The sequence below is a fragment of the Thamnophis elegans genome, chromosome 2 (genome assembly GCF_009769535.1).
Source record: "Thamnophis elegans isolate rThaEle1 chromosome 2, rThaEle1.pri, whole genome shotgun sequence".
Classification (NCBI taxonomy): Eukaryota; Metazoa; Chordata; class Lepidosauria; order Squamata; family Colubridae; genus Thamnophis; species Thamnophis elegans.
Window position 1 is genome coordinate 32,853,303 of NC_045542.1, and position 13,606 is coordinate 32,866,908.

Genomic DNA, 13,606 nt, shown 5'->3' on the forward strand with positions numbered 1-13,606 from the left:
TGCTTTCATACATGTTATACATGCATGCATGCATACATTACTGTGTTCTTACATGCTGAGCTAATAATAGCAGTAGACTTATATACCGCTTCATAGGGCTTTCAGCCCTCTCTAAGCGGTTTACAGAGAGTCAGCATATTGCCCCCAACAATCTGGGTCCTCATTTTACCCACCTCGGAAGGATGGAAGGCTGAGTCAACCCTGAGCCGGTGAGATTTGAACCGCTGAACTGCTGATCTAGCAGTAGCCTGCAGTGCTGCATTTAACCACTGCGCCACCTTGGGTCTGGAAATAAGTTTCCAGAGTGATCTATCATTTGTGATCATGGACAGTAAATAAAGTAAAATACCAATAAAAGAGAATATATGTAGTTCAGAGCTGAACTGTGGAGTCCTTGGTGCTCTGTGAAGCTTCAAAGGAATAAAACTTGCCAGGGAAGAAGAAAACAATACAATATCCTTCCTGGATATCTTTTTCAACAGAAGAAATTAGAAACACAACCCTGTTGAAAAACAACCCACACTAACCAAGTGTTCCATTACCAGAATAACAATCCAACCTTCCACAAGAGTAGTGTGCAGGAATTATTATTCAGAGGAGGTAATGGAATGTGTGGATAAGAGATGCTGCCTAGGAAACAGACAAAAGCAGCAGGAGCCCCCAGTGGCTTAACAATCAGAAAGAAACTTAGTAATGACCTGCTCTAATCATCTACAATATACGGTGGATGTAACAATCACTTCGTAGGACAGATAGGCAGAAGACTAGTTGAGCACATCCATGAACATCAGCTAGTTCAAAGAAGACACAGTGAAACTGAGAAACTGAGCATGCTAGACCAAACCAAATCCAAAAATGCTAGGAGACTCCTGGCATTCAGACAAATCAGACATCAATGGACACATAGAACTAAAGCATATGTACACATTTAGAAGAGACAACAAAAAACAAAGAAACAAAAAGTCCAGCACACATCCTCTCTCAACAGCCAACCACCATATAAGCAGCGATTAATGCCAAACAATACCCTATTCAAGGGTTAGGGGAAAACCTCTTTCAAATCAACACTGACAGGGCAAGCTACTGCAAATAAACCGGGAGCAAAATCAACACCTACACTGAGGATGTTACCTAGTTGGATAATGAAATGTCTGCAAGCAAACATCCGAGCTCAGAGAGCACCAAGGATTCCAAAGTAAAATACATGTTATGGTGCTGTCTGCCATTCCACCTCTTGGTATCTTTGGAACCTCTGCAGAGTAACTTGTATGTCTATGGGTATTCTGAAATATTACTGCATTTTTCTATCAGTAAAAGTTGATATTTTACTTGCAAAATAATTTGAACATACAGTTTGCCAGTACCAGAATGCTAACCGTTTTCTCAGGATTACCTTATCCTCATTGCAGAGGTTCGAAAAATGGTAGATAGGTAAATAGGTAAGGTAGATTAGAAACCCAGGGCAGTGATGCCTAACCATTTTGTCTTTGCATGCTGAAAGAGTGTGCCCGCACGCAACAGCAAACGCGTGCATGACCACACCCATAATGCAATGCATGTGTGACACCCCCCTGCACAACATGACACCCTGCTCATTCACGTGCGACCCCTACGCACCCTGAAGCATCCTGGCACCAAGAACAGGGCGCGGTGGGCACCGCTCCCCTCATGCTCCCCACAAACACGCGTCTGTGACACCCACACGCATGCACGCATGTCTCCGCATTCAAGGCAGGGACCCGAAAATCAGCTGGACAGCAGGAGGCACATTCACATGCGCAGTGGAGCTGACCTGGGTGACAGCTCGCGTGCCTGCAGAGGGCTCCGCATGCCATAGGTTCACCATCACTAGGCAACGTGTCATAAGTCAAATCTAGAATCTTAGCTTGAAGAGTTGGTAGGAAGAAATAGGTATGCTCAAGTAGATGAATCTAAGCATTCTTGGTGATAAAGAAATATGAAGCATATAAAATTTATTGGTTTAATCTTCGTACCTTCGAATCAGTATTTCCTGGACATGTCCCTGCCATTCTATTGGCAAGATTTCAGAAATGGTTTGCTCTTGCTTGTTTCCTAGAGTTCCTGAAAGTGATTGGCCTATTGCCCAACTGACTTCATGCCTAAGGCAGGATTACAACTCACAATCTCCTATTTTCTAGTTTGGTGCATTAACCACTTACACCAAACTGTCTCTCATTTACATAGGATATATTGACAGATGTTTACCTTCTTCGTATACAAATGTAAGCACAAACCTTTAGTCAACCATTGACAGCTAAAGTAAAAATCCAGTGTGATTGCAGTTCTTGAAGAACAGTTTTGCATGGAATCAGCAAGAATTTTGTCTTAGAATCAGAAGTTCTATAAGATTAAGTATCTAGGCCAATGTTTCAATTTTCAGTTAAAGAAAACCATATATGCCTGGAAGGAAGATATAAGGGAATAAGCATTCTTTGTAACTTTTGTTATTGCCTAGCACTGTCATTCAGAATGTAAGTAATTAGTTGGTAATTTTTCTATAGCAGGGGTCGGCAACCTTAAACACTCAAAGAGCCACAAAGGTCCTAACCGGAAGCCCCCTGTTCAGTTCTGGAGCCAACTGGAAGTCCAGTTCCCCCACCATAGAGTCTCCTCCTAGCGCAGCCCCCTTTTTCCTCTACTTGTCCTAACCAAAAGCCCTAACCCTATCAATTGTGAAGCCGACTGGTGACAGGGAGCCTCAGCAGAGGGATGAAAGAGCCACATGCGGCTCCAGAGCCACAGGTTGCTGACCCCTGGTCTGTAAAAACATATTAGAAAATAATAGCTTTGCAATATCATTCTGAATTTACCCTGCTGTCTTCTCCTATTCCACTATGTACATGATGGATAGGTACTGGGAAGTTTTAGGTGATTATAAGTTGGTGAATAAGGAGTTCTATTTCCTACATGTGCTGACACAATCTGATAGACATATTGTTTTAAACAGAAAAAGATAATTGAAGTTTTATGCCAAGAGGATTATTAAGAATGAATCCTAACACAAACAAAAGAAGCTATGGTTTATTATAAATCTTTTAGTGGAGTGAAAGATAAAAATGATATATTAAAATCCAGAGAAAATGCAAGTTATCGCTATACTTTTAAAAAATAGTTCTTCGTACTTATTGAATTGCAACGGGAGACCTAATTTTTGCTGTCACAAGTGAATTATCTCATGTGAGAAGATTAACTGGAAAGAGAGATAAACTGATGTTTTAGTAACTGAAAGTAGGATGGAAGTAAGTATTTATACTGCTGATGAATTTGAAACCTTTCAGCACTTTTTAGGATTTATTTATTTCATTTGCAACAATTATCTTTCGCCAGAAAGATGAATGAAAACCAGAGAATAAGATCTATAAAGATATGCTTCATGATTAGATTTTAGATAGCTATTTCTATTCATTGTCTAAAAATTTTTGTAAACAGGTATTTTCATCTCTGCCAGCCTGACATCACTCATATCGGGGCCACCTATGGTGGCCTGGGCAATGGGGGATCCATTGTCTCCAGTGGAGGAAGGCTAGACCAGGGCGAGTGCCAAACCCTTGTCATCCAGAGCAACGGTCTCCAAGCTTGGCAACTTTTAAGACTTTGTTGGCTGAGGAATTCTGGGAGTTGAAGTCCACAAGTCTTAAAATTGCCACGGTTGGAGACCTCTGCTCCAGAGGAGCCTTGCCATCTGCTGGTGGTCAAGTACTAAGGCAGGACTTCCTTCCTTCCCTTCTTTTTCCTTCCCTCTTCATCCTCCTTTCTTCTTCCTTCCCCTCTTGCCTTCTTTTTCCTTCCTTGCTCTCTTCCCAACTTTCCTTCTTTTAATTTATCTTTCCTCTTTCCCTTTTTCCTTTCCTGTCCGTTCTTGGATGCTCAAATGCAAAACATTTCTCCTTTTGTTTTGCTTTGCTTTTAGTTTGTTTTGCTAGCCCTCTGCCAGTGAAAATGGGGGTTGGGGGCACTGAGCACGAACTTCCTAAGCTCCATTTTCTCTGGCAGAGGCACAGTGGGCCAGTCATTCGCCGTTTTCATGGCTGCCCCGCGAGCCAGATCTAAGCACCCGCGGGGGATGTGGCTTGCGGACCTTGAGTTTGACAGCCCTGCTTTAGAACAACCTTCTAGTATTTTGAGGGACGGCTGTTATCAAATAAAATGTTGCTAGATAATAAGTAGGTCGTAACTACATCGTGCATTTGTGTTCTTTCCCCACATTTTCACTTTCACTCTTCATCTTGATTTCATATTTATACAAACATTTATAGTAACAGTTCAAGATGATTTACCTCTTCCTATCCTTCAGCTTAAATCTGGAAGATTGTACAGAAGACAGAAGTGATACCTGTGCACCACATAGCATTTTTACTGATCAGCATGATGACAGGTAGCTGACAGTGTAGATCAGAAGTACACAAGAGTGTTCTTTTACATTCATGGTACAACAGGCTGCCCATTTACCTACTTTTTGTCACTAGTACTGCCAAGGTGACAGTGTCCTAAGGAAATGTATCACATTTCTTTGGGCACAAAGAATGTGGGAAAAGGTCCAGGGTAACATGATCTAATTTTTAAAATCTGCTTCTTATCTTGTTGCTTGTTTCAAATTGCATTGTACTGTATTCTTTTATTGTACAATATATGGCTTAATGACTGCCCTGTTTGGTGAGTTTTTGAAGTTTCAGTGGTGCTGAAAAGGTAACTTTGCAACTAGTCCTTACACTTACAACTGTTACAACATTCCTGTGGTCACATGATCAAGACTTAGACATTTTGCAATCAGCAGGCGCTTGCCATATTTGCAGCAATCCATAGTCATGTAGTCACCCTTTGTACATTTCACAACTGGCTTCTGACAGGCAGAGTCAGTGGAGAATCTGGCAGTAAAATTGCAAGTCACAGTCACTTTATGACCACAGGTGATCCAATTTATGACCATGGAAGGGTAACGTTACATGTCTAGTGTGGCCATGTGATGTTTTGCTTAACAATCACATTGCTTAACAATCAAGTTGTCAGTTCCATTTGTGATTGTTAAATGAGAACTGTCTGTATTGTGAACTGCCTAGAATCAACTGGAATAAGAGATCACCTAAATCAAATTAAATTAAATTAACTTCCTGAGCTTAGCACCAGGAAGTTCTCAAAAGAATGAAAAGAGCATTGCAGGAATCGAGTCTGTTCTTGTTATTGTTAGTGCAAACCATCTAAATAAAAATAAAACATCACCTTCTAAATGGTGGAAGGAAACAAATGAGTTTAATCATTTATTCATGACTATTTCTAAAGATATCTGCTTCTCTTACCTTAATAGGCTCAATGTTTCAATTTTTTAAAACAATGATTTCATAAGTTGCAACCATTCTGAAATCAACCTTCTCTTTTTCTATTTCAAAGGACCTTTGTAGGCCCGCATGGAACGCATCGAACTATACACCATGTTTCATTTTCAGACTGCCAAAATGGATTAGGTAATCAGATTACATATTCAATTTGAATAAATGAATGAAGTTGGAGAATTGCCATACTATTTTGGGCAGGTGGTCCACTCTGATGTAGACAGGATTTATAATCTTTGCAGTTATTTAGCAATTTCCATGGTATGTTTATCACAGTGGGGAAAATAAGAAAATAACCTATTTATATCTTGTTTGTTTTAATTGCTCAACAGGCATTAAAATTATTGGAGGCTGTCAAGATCAATCCAAAGAAGAGTATGGAATTTTCATAAAGGAGATATTACCTGAAAAGATAGCTGGTACAGATAGTAAATAATTACTTGTGATCTTCACTGGTGGCAATGCTGCTTTTTTAAAAAAAGCTGTAACAATCGATATATTCATTTTTTAAAATTAAAGATCCACACATCCTGACCATCTTCTTTTTCCTACCCCTACAGAACTCCCTGTATTCCAATCTTTTAGAGCAGATTACACAGGAAAAGCTGGGGTCACCATATCCATCCACTTGTAGAAATAATTTTATCACTTGGGTGGAGGGAGTCCCTGGATTTCATCCAGTAGATTCAAGTGAGAGAATTCTAGGCACACTATATACCTGATTTAATTTGGTCCAAAGAGAAATTGCAAATCTTACACACAATAAACTACATTGATGGATGGATTATGATGATGTGAAAAAAGAAGAAATTTAATCAGCCAGGATATTAGAAGAATTTGCTTTTAGCTCCAGGTAGTCATGGAGTGTTTTGGAGGAAATTACCGTATTTTTCAGAGTATAAGACACACCTTCCCCCCCCCCCAAAGAGCGTGGAAATGTTGTTGTGTCTTATACACCAAATATAGCCATTTTTGGCCTCCTGAAGCCCTGTCCCCGTATCCCATATGGACAAAGGACAGGAAATGTGGAATGAGTAGCCTCCCCCTGTCATCTCTATCCATGGGGGCTCCAAAACGGATTACCATGGATAGTTTTTGGTTTTACTTTTTTACTTTCCTCTTTATTGGAAATGAAAATTCATCTTTTTATTCACCTTCCAACCTCTTATGTATTAGCTGGCAAGACTGCAAAACTGTCAGTTCCCTCTGAGTAGAACATTGTTGATCATAAATTGCTGGTGCACAAGATAGGTATATTAGTGGGGAATAAATAACTAAGTCGGAAAAACAGGTATTAATATTTAGTTCACTAATTCAAGGCAATAATATGGGATCAAGGTATTATAGGCACGTCAGATAGTAAGATTCGTATGATAGTTAAGTTACCCCCAATGACTTTTTTATGTTAGAAGGGCATATAAAAATAGTAAAATGGCGTAAAAGATAAATGAAAGATTGCCTTAAATCATTACTATGAAGTCATATTTAAAAATATAAATAAAATAAATGTAGTGATTCTGCAGTCAGCTAGAAAGTAGCTAATTACTAATATTGTAGCTGTGTCATTTTGCTGAAAATATATCAGAAATAATTCTAACATTTTTCTGTTGTGATGTGTTTATTTTGGGGGGGGGGGTTCTTTGAGTTTGTGTGTGTGTACAGTTTTTTTCCTAAATAAATATTTTGTTTTCTTGATGTAGCTGATTTGTAATTAACTATCATGTTTTTTTTTTCTTTTCAAGATCAGTTGTGTATTGGAGATTTGATTTTAGAAGTGAATGGCCAAAAATTATGTGGTGTAACTAATGAAAAGTAAGTTCTAACATTTAATTATAAGCATGAACTGTAATAGTTAACATTTGTATTTGCCTGTATTTGTATTAGTATTTTAAATGAGCATGTAATCAATTCAACTCATAGAAAACAATTAGATAAAATGAATTATGGTGATGCTTTTGTAACACCTCAGTGGAGAAAATCAGTACATTTAACTCTTCATTTTTAACTTTACAGAGCTGTTGACATGTTACAGATGGCATCGGCAACCAATCACGTGTCTCTGTTTATTGCCCGAGATGAAGATGCAAAGTAAGAAACGTTAGATTTCCCCAAGTCCTAGAAAATTATACTAGACGCAAGTCTGAGTGTAGATCTTATCATTTCCCCATTACAACCATTTCCTTCTTTTTCCCCCTCTTTAATTAATCTCTTTCATTAGAGCTTCTTTAATAGTGTGGGAACTTCCGTCAGTTCACTGCAAAATTGCAGTGTTTTCAATTTTTTTTTGCAAATTAAAGAAGAAGAAAAATCCACAATCCCTATCCTTTTTGAGAAAATCTGGGATGAAAAATAAATATAGCACCTGTTCCCACTTTAATAAATCATCTGATAAAATCAATAGAGAAGGGAAACTAAATGTGAATCATACATGTCTGGTGATGATTCCTGCAATCTGTTCTTGAAAAATGAAGTCTCTAACTTTGTTTTCCTTTTCTGTGAGTTTTAGATTTGTGGACTTGTAGACTGCTAATTGCAGCAGGTCCATTATTATGGTTATATCTTGTGAAGTTTTATGAATAGAGTTCTCATAGAGCATTCTTTTCCAATCTGGTGCCTTTCAGATGTGTTTAGAATATCACTACTGATATTGCCTATATCTATATATTGCCAGACTTATACTTGAATACTGCTCACCTGCCTGGAACCCACACTGCATTTCGGACTTTAAAACATTAGAGAGAGTCCAGATGTATTTTACAAGAAGAGTACTCAACTCCTCTGCTCATGATAAAATTCTGTATACCACCAAGCTTGAAATTTTAGGCCTGGAAAATCTTGAACTATGCCGTCTACATTCCAATCTGAGTTTAGTGCACCAAATAATCTGCCATAATGTCCTACCTGTTAATGACTACTTTTACTTCAACTGCAATAACACAGGGGCTATAAATAGATACAAACTTAATATAATCCGTTATAATCTTGATTGCAGGAAAAACTATTTCAGCAGTAGAGTAGTAAATGTGTGGAACACCCTACCTGATCCTGTTGTTAGTTCCTCTACCTTTTACCTTAAGCTGACTACCATGGACCTTACGCATTTCTTAAGAGGTCCGTAAAGGGGACATGCATAAACTCATCAGTGTGCCTACCATCCTTATCCTACTGTCCCATTTTATATGTACTCTTTTTATGTGTTTATGGCTATGTTTTGCTTATTTATATCCATTTATTTGTGCCATTTTTCATACTTGCTTCCTTGTACTTGTTGACAAATAAATACAAATAATTGCCACCTAGCTAGCTAAGGATTCTGGGAGTTGTAGGCGCATTATCTCTGGAGAACATTGTTGGAGAAGTTGGAGAAAATTGCTGCTAAAGAATCATGCTTTTACAGCATTTGTCTAAATTTGATTTCCCTTTTCAGAATTGCAGTTCTGCTTGGGTGGATATATAGATGTAAATATAGTTCCAACTAGCTTGCTTGCTTCTTTGCTTGCTTTGTGTGTGTGTGTGTGTGTGTGTGTGTGTATTTATTTATTTATTTATTTATTTATTTATTTATTATACCTGTGAGATCAAACTAGATATTATCTAAGCAAAACATGCATACCAGCTTAGCTAGCAATGGTAGGAAACTGCACCTATATTGAAGACTATATCGATAGGATTGTGCAGGATTTTAAGCTAGTTTTCTTCTAAGCAAGTCTTTTCCTGATTTAAAACCTGGCTAACCACTTGTACATGAAAACAGCCTTTAACTGTTTTAATGGACTGCACAAATTCTTGTTCTCAAAGATTGGGAAAAATTGCTGGATTTGTAACATCTGAAACTCTATGCAAAGAAATAATTAGAGATATTTAGGAAGCAAAAGGCAACAAAATTAAAAATGTAAGCACTGGAAATAAATACATTTTGTTCCTTTCTATAATGGAGGTCGGAGCACCCTGCCGTTTAACTCTGGAGTAACATTTTGCATTGAGAAAATATTGGCTACTGTTGAAAGAAAAATGGCCAATTTCCCCTAATGTGTGAAATAACACTATGCATCGGACACACTTCATTGTGTAATTGCCAATTTTACTCGAATGGTTTTCTTCTCTGGCTGTTCTGTAAATTGGAGATTCCTAATCTGCTTCAGTTAAAAAATGCTGACCTGTTTTTTTTAAACTACTGTAACCATCTTGAATAATTAAAATTTATAATCAGTTCAGGCATTCCAGCAGATCTCAGTCCAGAACAGAATTAGACTCCCTCTTGCTAGTTTATAATTTTGTTTTATTGGGCTCATACTAACATGTATGTTCAAATCTCTTTAAATTTACACTGGCAAATTGTTATATAGCCTACATCTGTCTGATCTTGGAGTCTTTCTTCCATCAGGCCATTTTAGTCAGGATGATCCTACTCACTACAGTATTATATTCCTGTAATAACAGGTGAGTACAAGTAATCCTTGACTTAACCACAATTCGTTTAGTGACAGTTCAAAGTTGCAATGGAATTGAAGAAAATGACATGACCAGTTTTCATACTTATGACTGTTGCAGCATGATATGATCAAAATTCAGATGCTTGACAAGTGGTTCATACTTATGACTATTGTAGAGTCCTGGAGTCATATGATGACCTTCTGACAAGCAAAGTCAATGGGGAAGCCAGATTCACCTAACAACTATTTGACTAACTTAACAACAGTGATTCACTTAATAAATGTGGCAAGAAAAGTGGTAAAATGGGCAAAACTCACTTGACAAATTTCACTTAGCAACATAAATTCTGGATTCAATTGTGGTTGTAAGTCAAAGACTACTTGTATAGCCCTAAAGAGGTAGACTAAACCAGCAGTACCAACCTTTCCAGCTTTGCGGACCTGTGGTGGGTGGGGGGGAGTGGATGGTTCTGCATGAGCGGTTGACAAGTGCGGGCATGGCACTTGCACAAATGGAGTTGTGCACATGCTCTAAAGGCCGTTTGCACAAGCGGAACTGCGTACATGCTGTTTGCGTGGCTTGGTCCTGAACAGGCCATGGCCCAAGTTTGGGGAACCCTGGGCTAAACCACATTGAACTTAATCAGATTTACTTCTGAGTAGATTATCAGAAGTTAGTATGTTGACCTGAGTATTATGTAAGATACCTAATCGAGTACGCCTGTATCCCCAGACTTCTAGGTAGTTATGGAAAATGTGTCTTCCCTTTAGAAAGGATTGGTGCATTTGCTACTTAAAATCAAGTCTGATTTCTAGAATTGGGCTGTTTGATCTTTCTGATCATAGATTTGTTAATCTATGAGAAAACCATAATATAACCCTGGCAAAAGTAGAACATTTCTCTTCCTGTTTGTAGACAGAGGAATTCATCCATTTTGCTGTTCCCTAGCAATACATTGAGTGATGACAGATCTCCAGATTTGAGAAGACAGGATGGGGGAAAGTTACTAGTCAGCCTTAAAAATCAATATGGGGAAAGCTTGGGCATCTTGACAAGCTTACTTTTGTGTTGGAATTTGCAAATTAAAAGAGCCTTTAAGAAAGTACATAAAGAATTCTTGCTGTTTCAAGTCTGCCTTTGAAAATGAATCAGTCTTGCATATTCCGTGCCACACAGAACTTCCAACCTGTAGTTATGCAACTGTAGTTGAAACATGATGGAAATATCTGACAGAAAATCTATTTCAATTATCTATTGTCTAACCTTTAATACTATTATTCTTGTTTTCCATGAAGGAATGTTGGTACATTTCTTAACTGTTGTGTTAAGGCAAAACGCAGGATTTAGCTCAGCCAGCAGCAAATAAGCTAAACCTCTATTCATGAAAGGTCTCGGATCAGCACATTCTAAAAGATATTAAATGATGTATTGCATCTTTACCCTTTTTTTTAAAAAAAATTATTGCAGGAAAGAATTTCTGGCCTTGATGGAGAAGTACAGTTCACACAATAACTCCAGTAGGAATTCCCCAACGCAGATCCTAACTGGTAAGGGGTTGCTTATGTTTTCACTCTGCAATATAAGAGAATACTAGAAAATGCTTCTTGGCCTAATGGCCTCCATTAATATTTCAGGTTGGTAGAGATGCTTTCGCGAATTGGAAGGTAGACCTTTAACCCAGATTTTATGGGCTGATGTTTGATGGACAGAAAGGACACTTCAGTTCAATCAAAATTTTATATATATAATGAACTGAACAGTATAATAGTAGTGTCATACTGCCCCCTAAGGTTCATCTGTACATTTCCAAATTTTTGGTGGTTTGAGAACATATTGAGCCTATAATTCCAAAGTGTGCCAGGTAAATAATTAACTGTATTCTCAGGCGATCACTGGCTAACACTGCTGTGTTATGATTGCCACAGTGAGAAGAAAAACACTAGTAAACCAGCTGTTCAGGACCGTTTCAAGCCCCAGAATCCCATATTACACATAGGTTACCATGTCGTATGTCAATTCCAATCAATTAAAGCCTATGCAGGGCCTTGCTTTGTAATATAGGAAAATGTTTCTGGCTTAGTGTTTAAAACGGAAAGAATTTAATTGTTGCTAACTTCTATTTTGTCAAAGTGCTTGCAAGTTTATTTATTGCCCATGTGAAGAGTAGAGTTCACATCTAATGAGTTTAGAGATTCTAAACTCATTAGAGTTTAGATTAGAAGATTAGAGTTTGAAGCACTTATAAGAGGCTGAACAGAGCAGATTGCAATTCATTGTAAAGGATGGTTTGGGGCCTCTCAGCTTGTTGTAGTTAAATTATATTTTCCCTTTGCCTTTTCCCCAAGGAGCTCATGGTGGATTGATTTTTCTCACATCCTGTTTTCCTTCACTGTGAGGTAGGGTAGGTTGAGCTTTATGACTGAATGGCAATTTGAAGTGAGGTTTCCCCAGCCCTAGTCCAGCAGTCTGTTAAATTATAACTCTCTCTGTTTTACTGGGGAGCCATTTCTTACTGGTAGGCAGTTTAGTCTGAAAACGTTCATAGATGAAAGTACTACTTACAGTTCTCAGTCCTCAATTTACAACTGCAATTAGGAACAGAATTTCCATTGCTAAGTGGGGCAGTTGTTAAATGAGCTGTGTCCGACTTTACAACCTTTTTGCTGCAGTCATTAAGTGAATCATGCAGCTGTTAAGCGAATCCAGCTTCCCCCATTGACTTTGCTTTTTGAAAGCTTTTCTGGGAAGGTCACAAATGACCAGAGCACTACAATCGTCATTCAATACCTGCCAGTTGCCAAACACCAGAATTTTGATCACATGATTGTGGGGATGCTACGATGGAATTCTGGAAGTTGAAGTCCACAGGTCTTAAAGTTGCCACGGTTGGACACCCCTGCTACAAAAGATTTGGGATTACATTTGGCCCTGGAATTGCCAATCTCTTCCCTTCCTTGATGTCAGGGAACTCACTTAAGATGTTCCTAATAGAACATTGTGATCCTTGGATTGGACCCCATTCTTCACCCCTACTTTGAAATAATAGAAGATTTGAACAAGAGGCAGCAATCTTTGTGGTATTGAGCAGTTGCTTGCTTTAGTAGATACTCATTTTGTTTCCTTGACTCTTTTTTTTATTCCTCCCCACAAAGGTGTTGATAGCTTTTCTTCCGGAGCACCTTCAGTGAGTCATTCACTATTTCATCCAAAGAACACTGTGACAAACCTCCTGGGAAGGCCTGCAGCGGTAACATCACTTCAAGCCATCACAAAGTAACTATGTGAAGTTTGTTTTTCATGGAGAGTTTGTGGAAAAGACAGGATGCTGGGCTTAAAGCACAGGAATATTATCGTTTCCAAAGCCTCCCTTTTAATCTTAAGATTGTGAGCTGTCAATACTGACAGAAGGTTCTCAAAAGGCATGGGTTTCGATTTTTGTTTTATAAGTTGTTTCTCTGCCTGGAATTAACTATGAAAAATGTCATAGCCAGGCTCTGCTGCCATTTTCTGTAGCTTGCTTGCACTTATTTTTCTTAAATGGTCTCAGTGTTAGCGTTCCAAATATCATGCAGAATTAAATCAGAGTCGAAGGCAAAACTATGCTTAAATTTCCAATTTAATAAGGCAGGCATGTTTGCATCGTGCTATGGGGATTCCAACTCTGGAAGTTACATCAGAATCCCACCCAGTTAAAAGTTCATGATCTTGCCCCCACACCCACAGTCCATTACATGGTCCAATCTTCTTCTTCCACGCTGGCGTCTATGCCTAACTGCTTCCGGTCAGGTGTAAAGGTTTGGGAGACAAAAGATAACCTTGAGCTT

General features: G+C 38.4%; 1 protein-coding gene across 3 annotated transcripts in view; it reads left to right on the plus strand.

Moving 5' to 3' along the window:
* Positions 1-13,606, plus strand: part of STXBP4 (syntaxin binding protein 4) — a 91,008-nt gene that overhangs the window by 2,699 nt on the left and 74,703 nt on the right. For all 3 annotated transcript variants that reach the window (XM_032209106.1, XM_032209107.1, XM_032209105.1), the window contains 6 exons: positions 5,407-5,480; positions 5,681-5,767; positions 7,091-7,160; positions 7,362-7,436; positions 11,250-11,329; positions 12,935-13,055. In XM_032209106.1, coding sequence (XP_032064997.1) covers positions 5,407-5,480; positions 5,681-5,767; positions 7,091-7,160; positions 7,362-7,436; positions 11,250-11,329; positions 12,935-13,055 — 507 coding nt within the window. The remainder of the gene's footprint in view (positions 1-5,406; positions 5,481-5,680; positions 5,768-7,090; positions 7,161-7,361; positions 7,437-11,249; positions 11,330-12,934; positions 13,056-13,606) is intronic.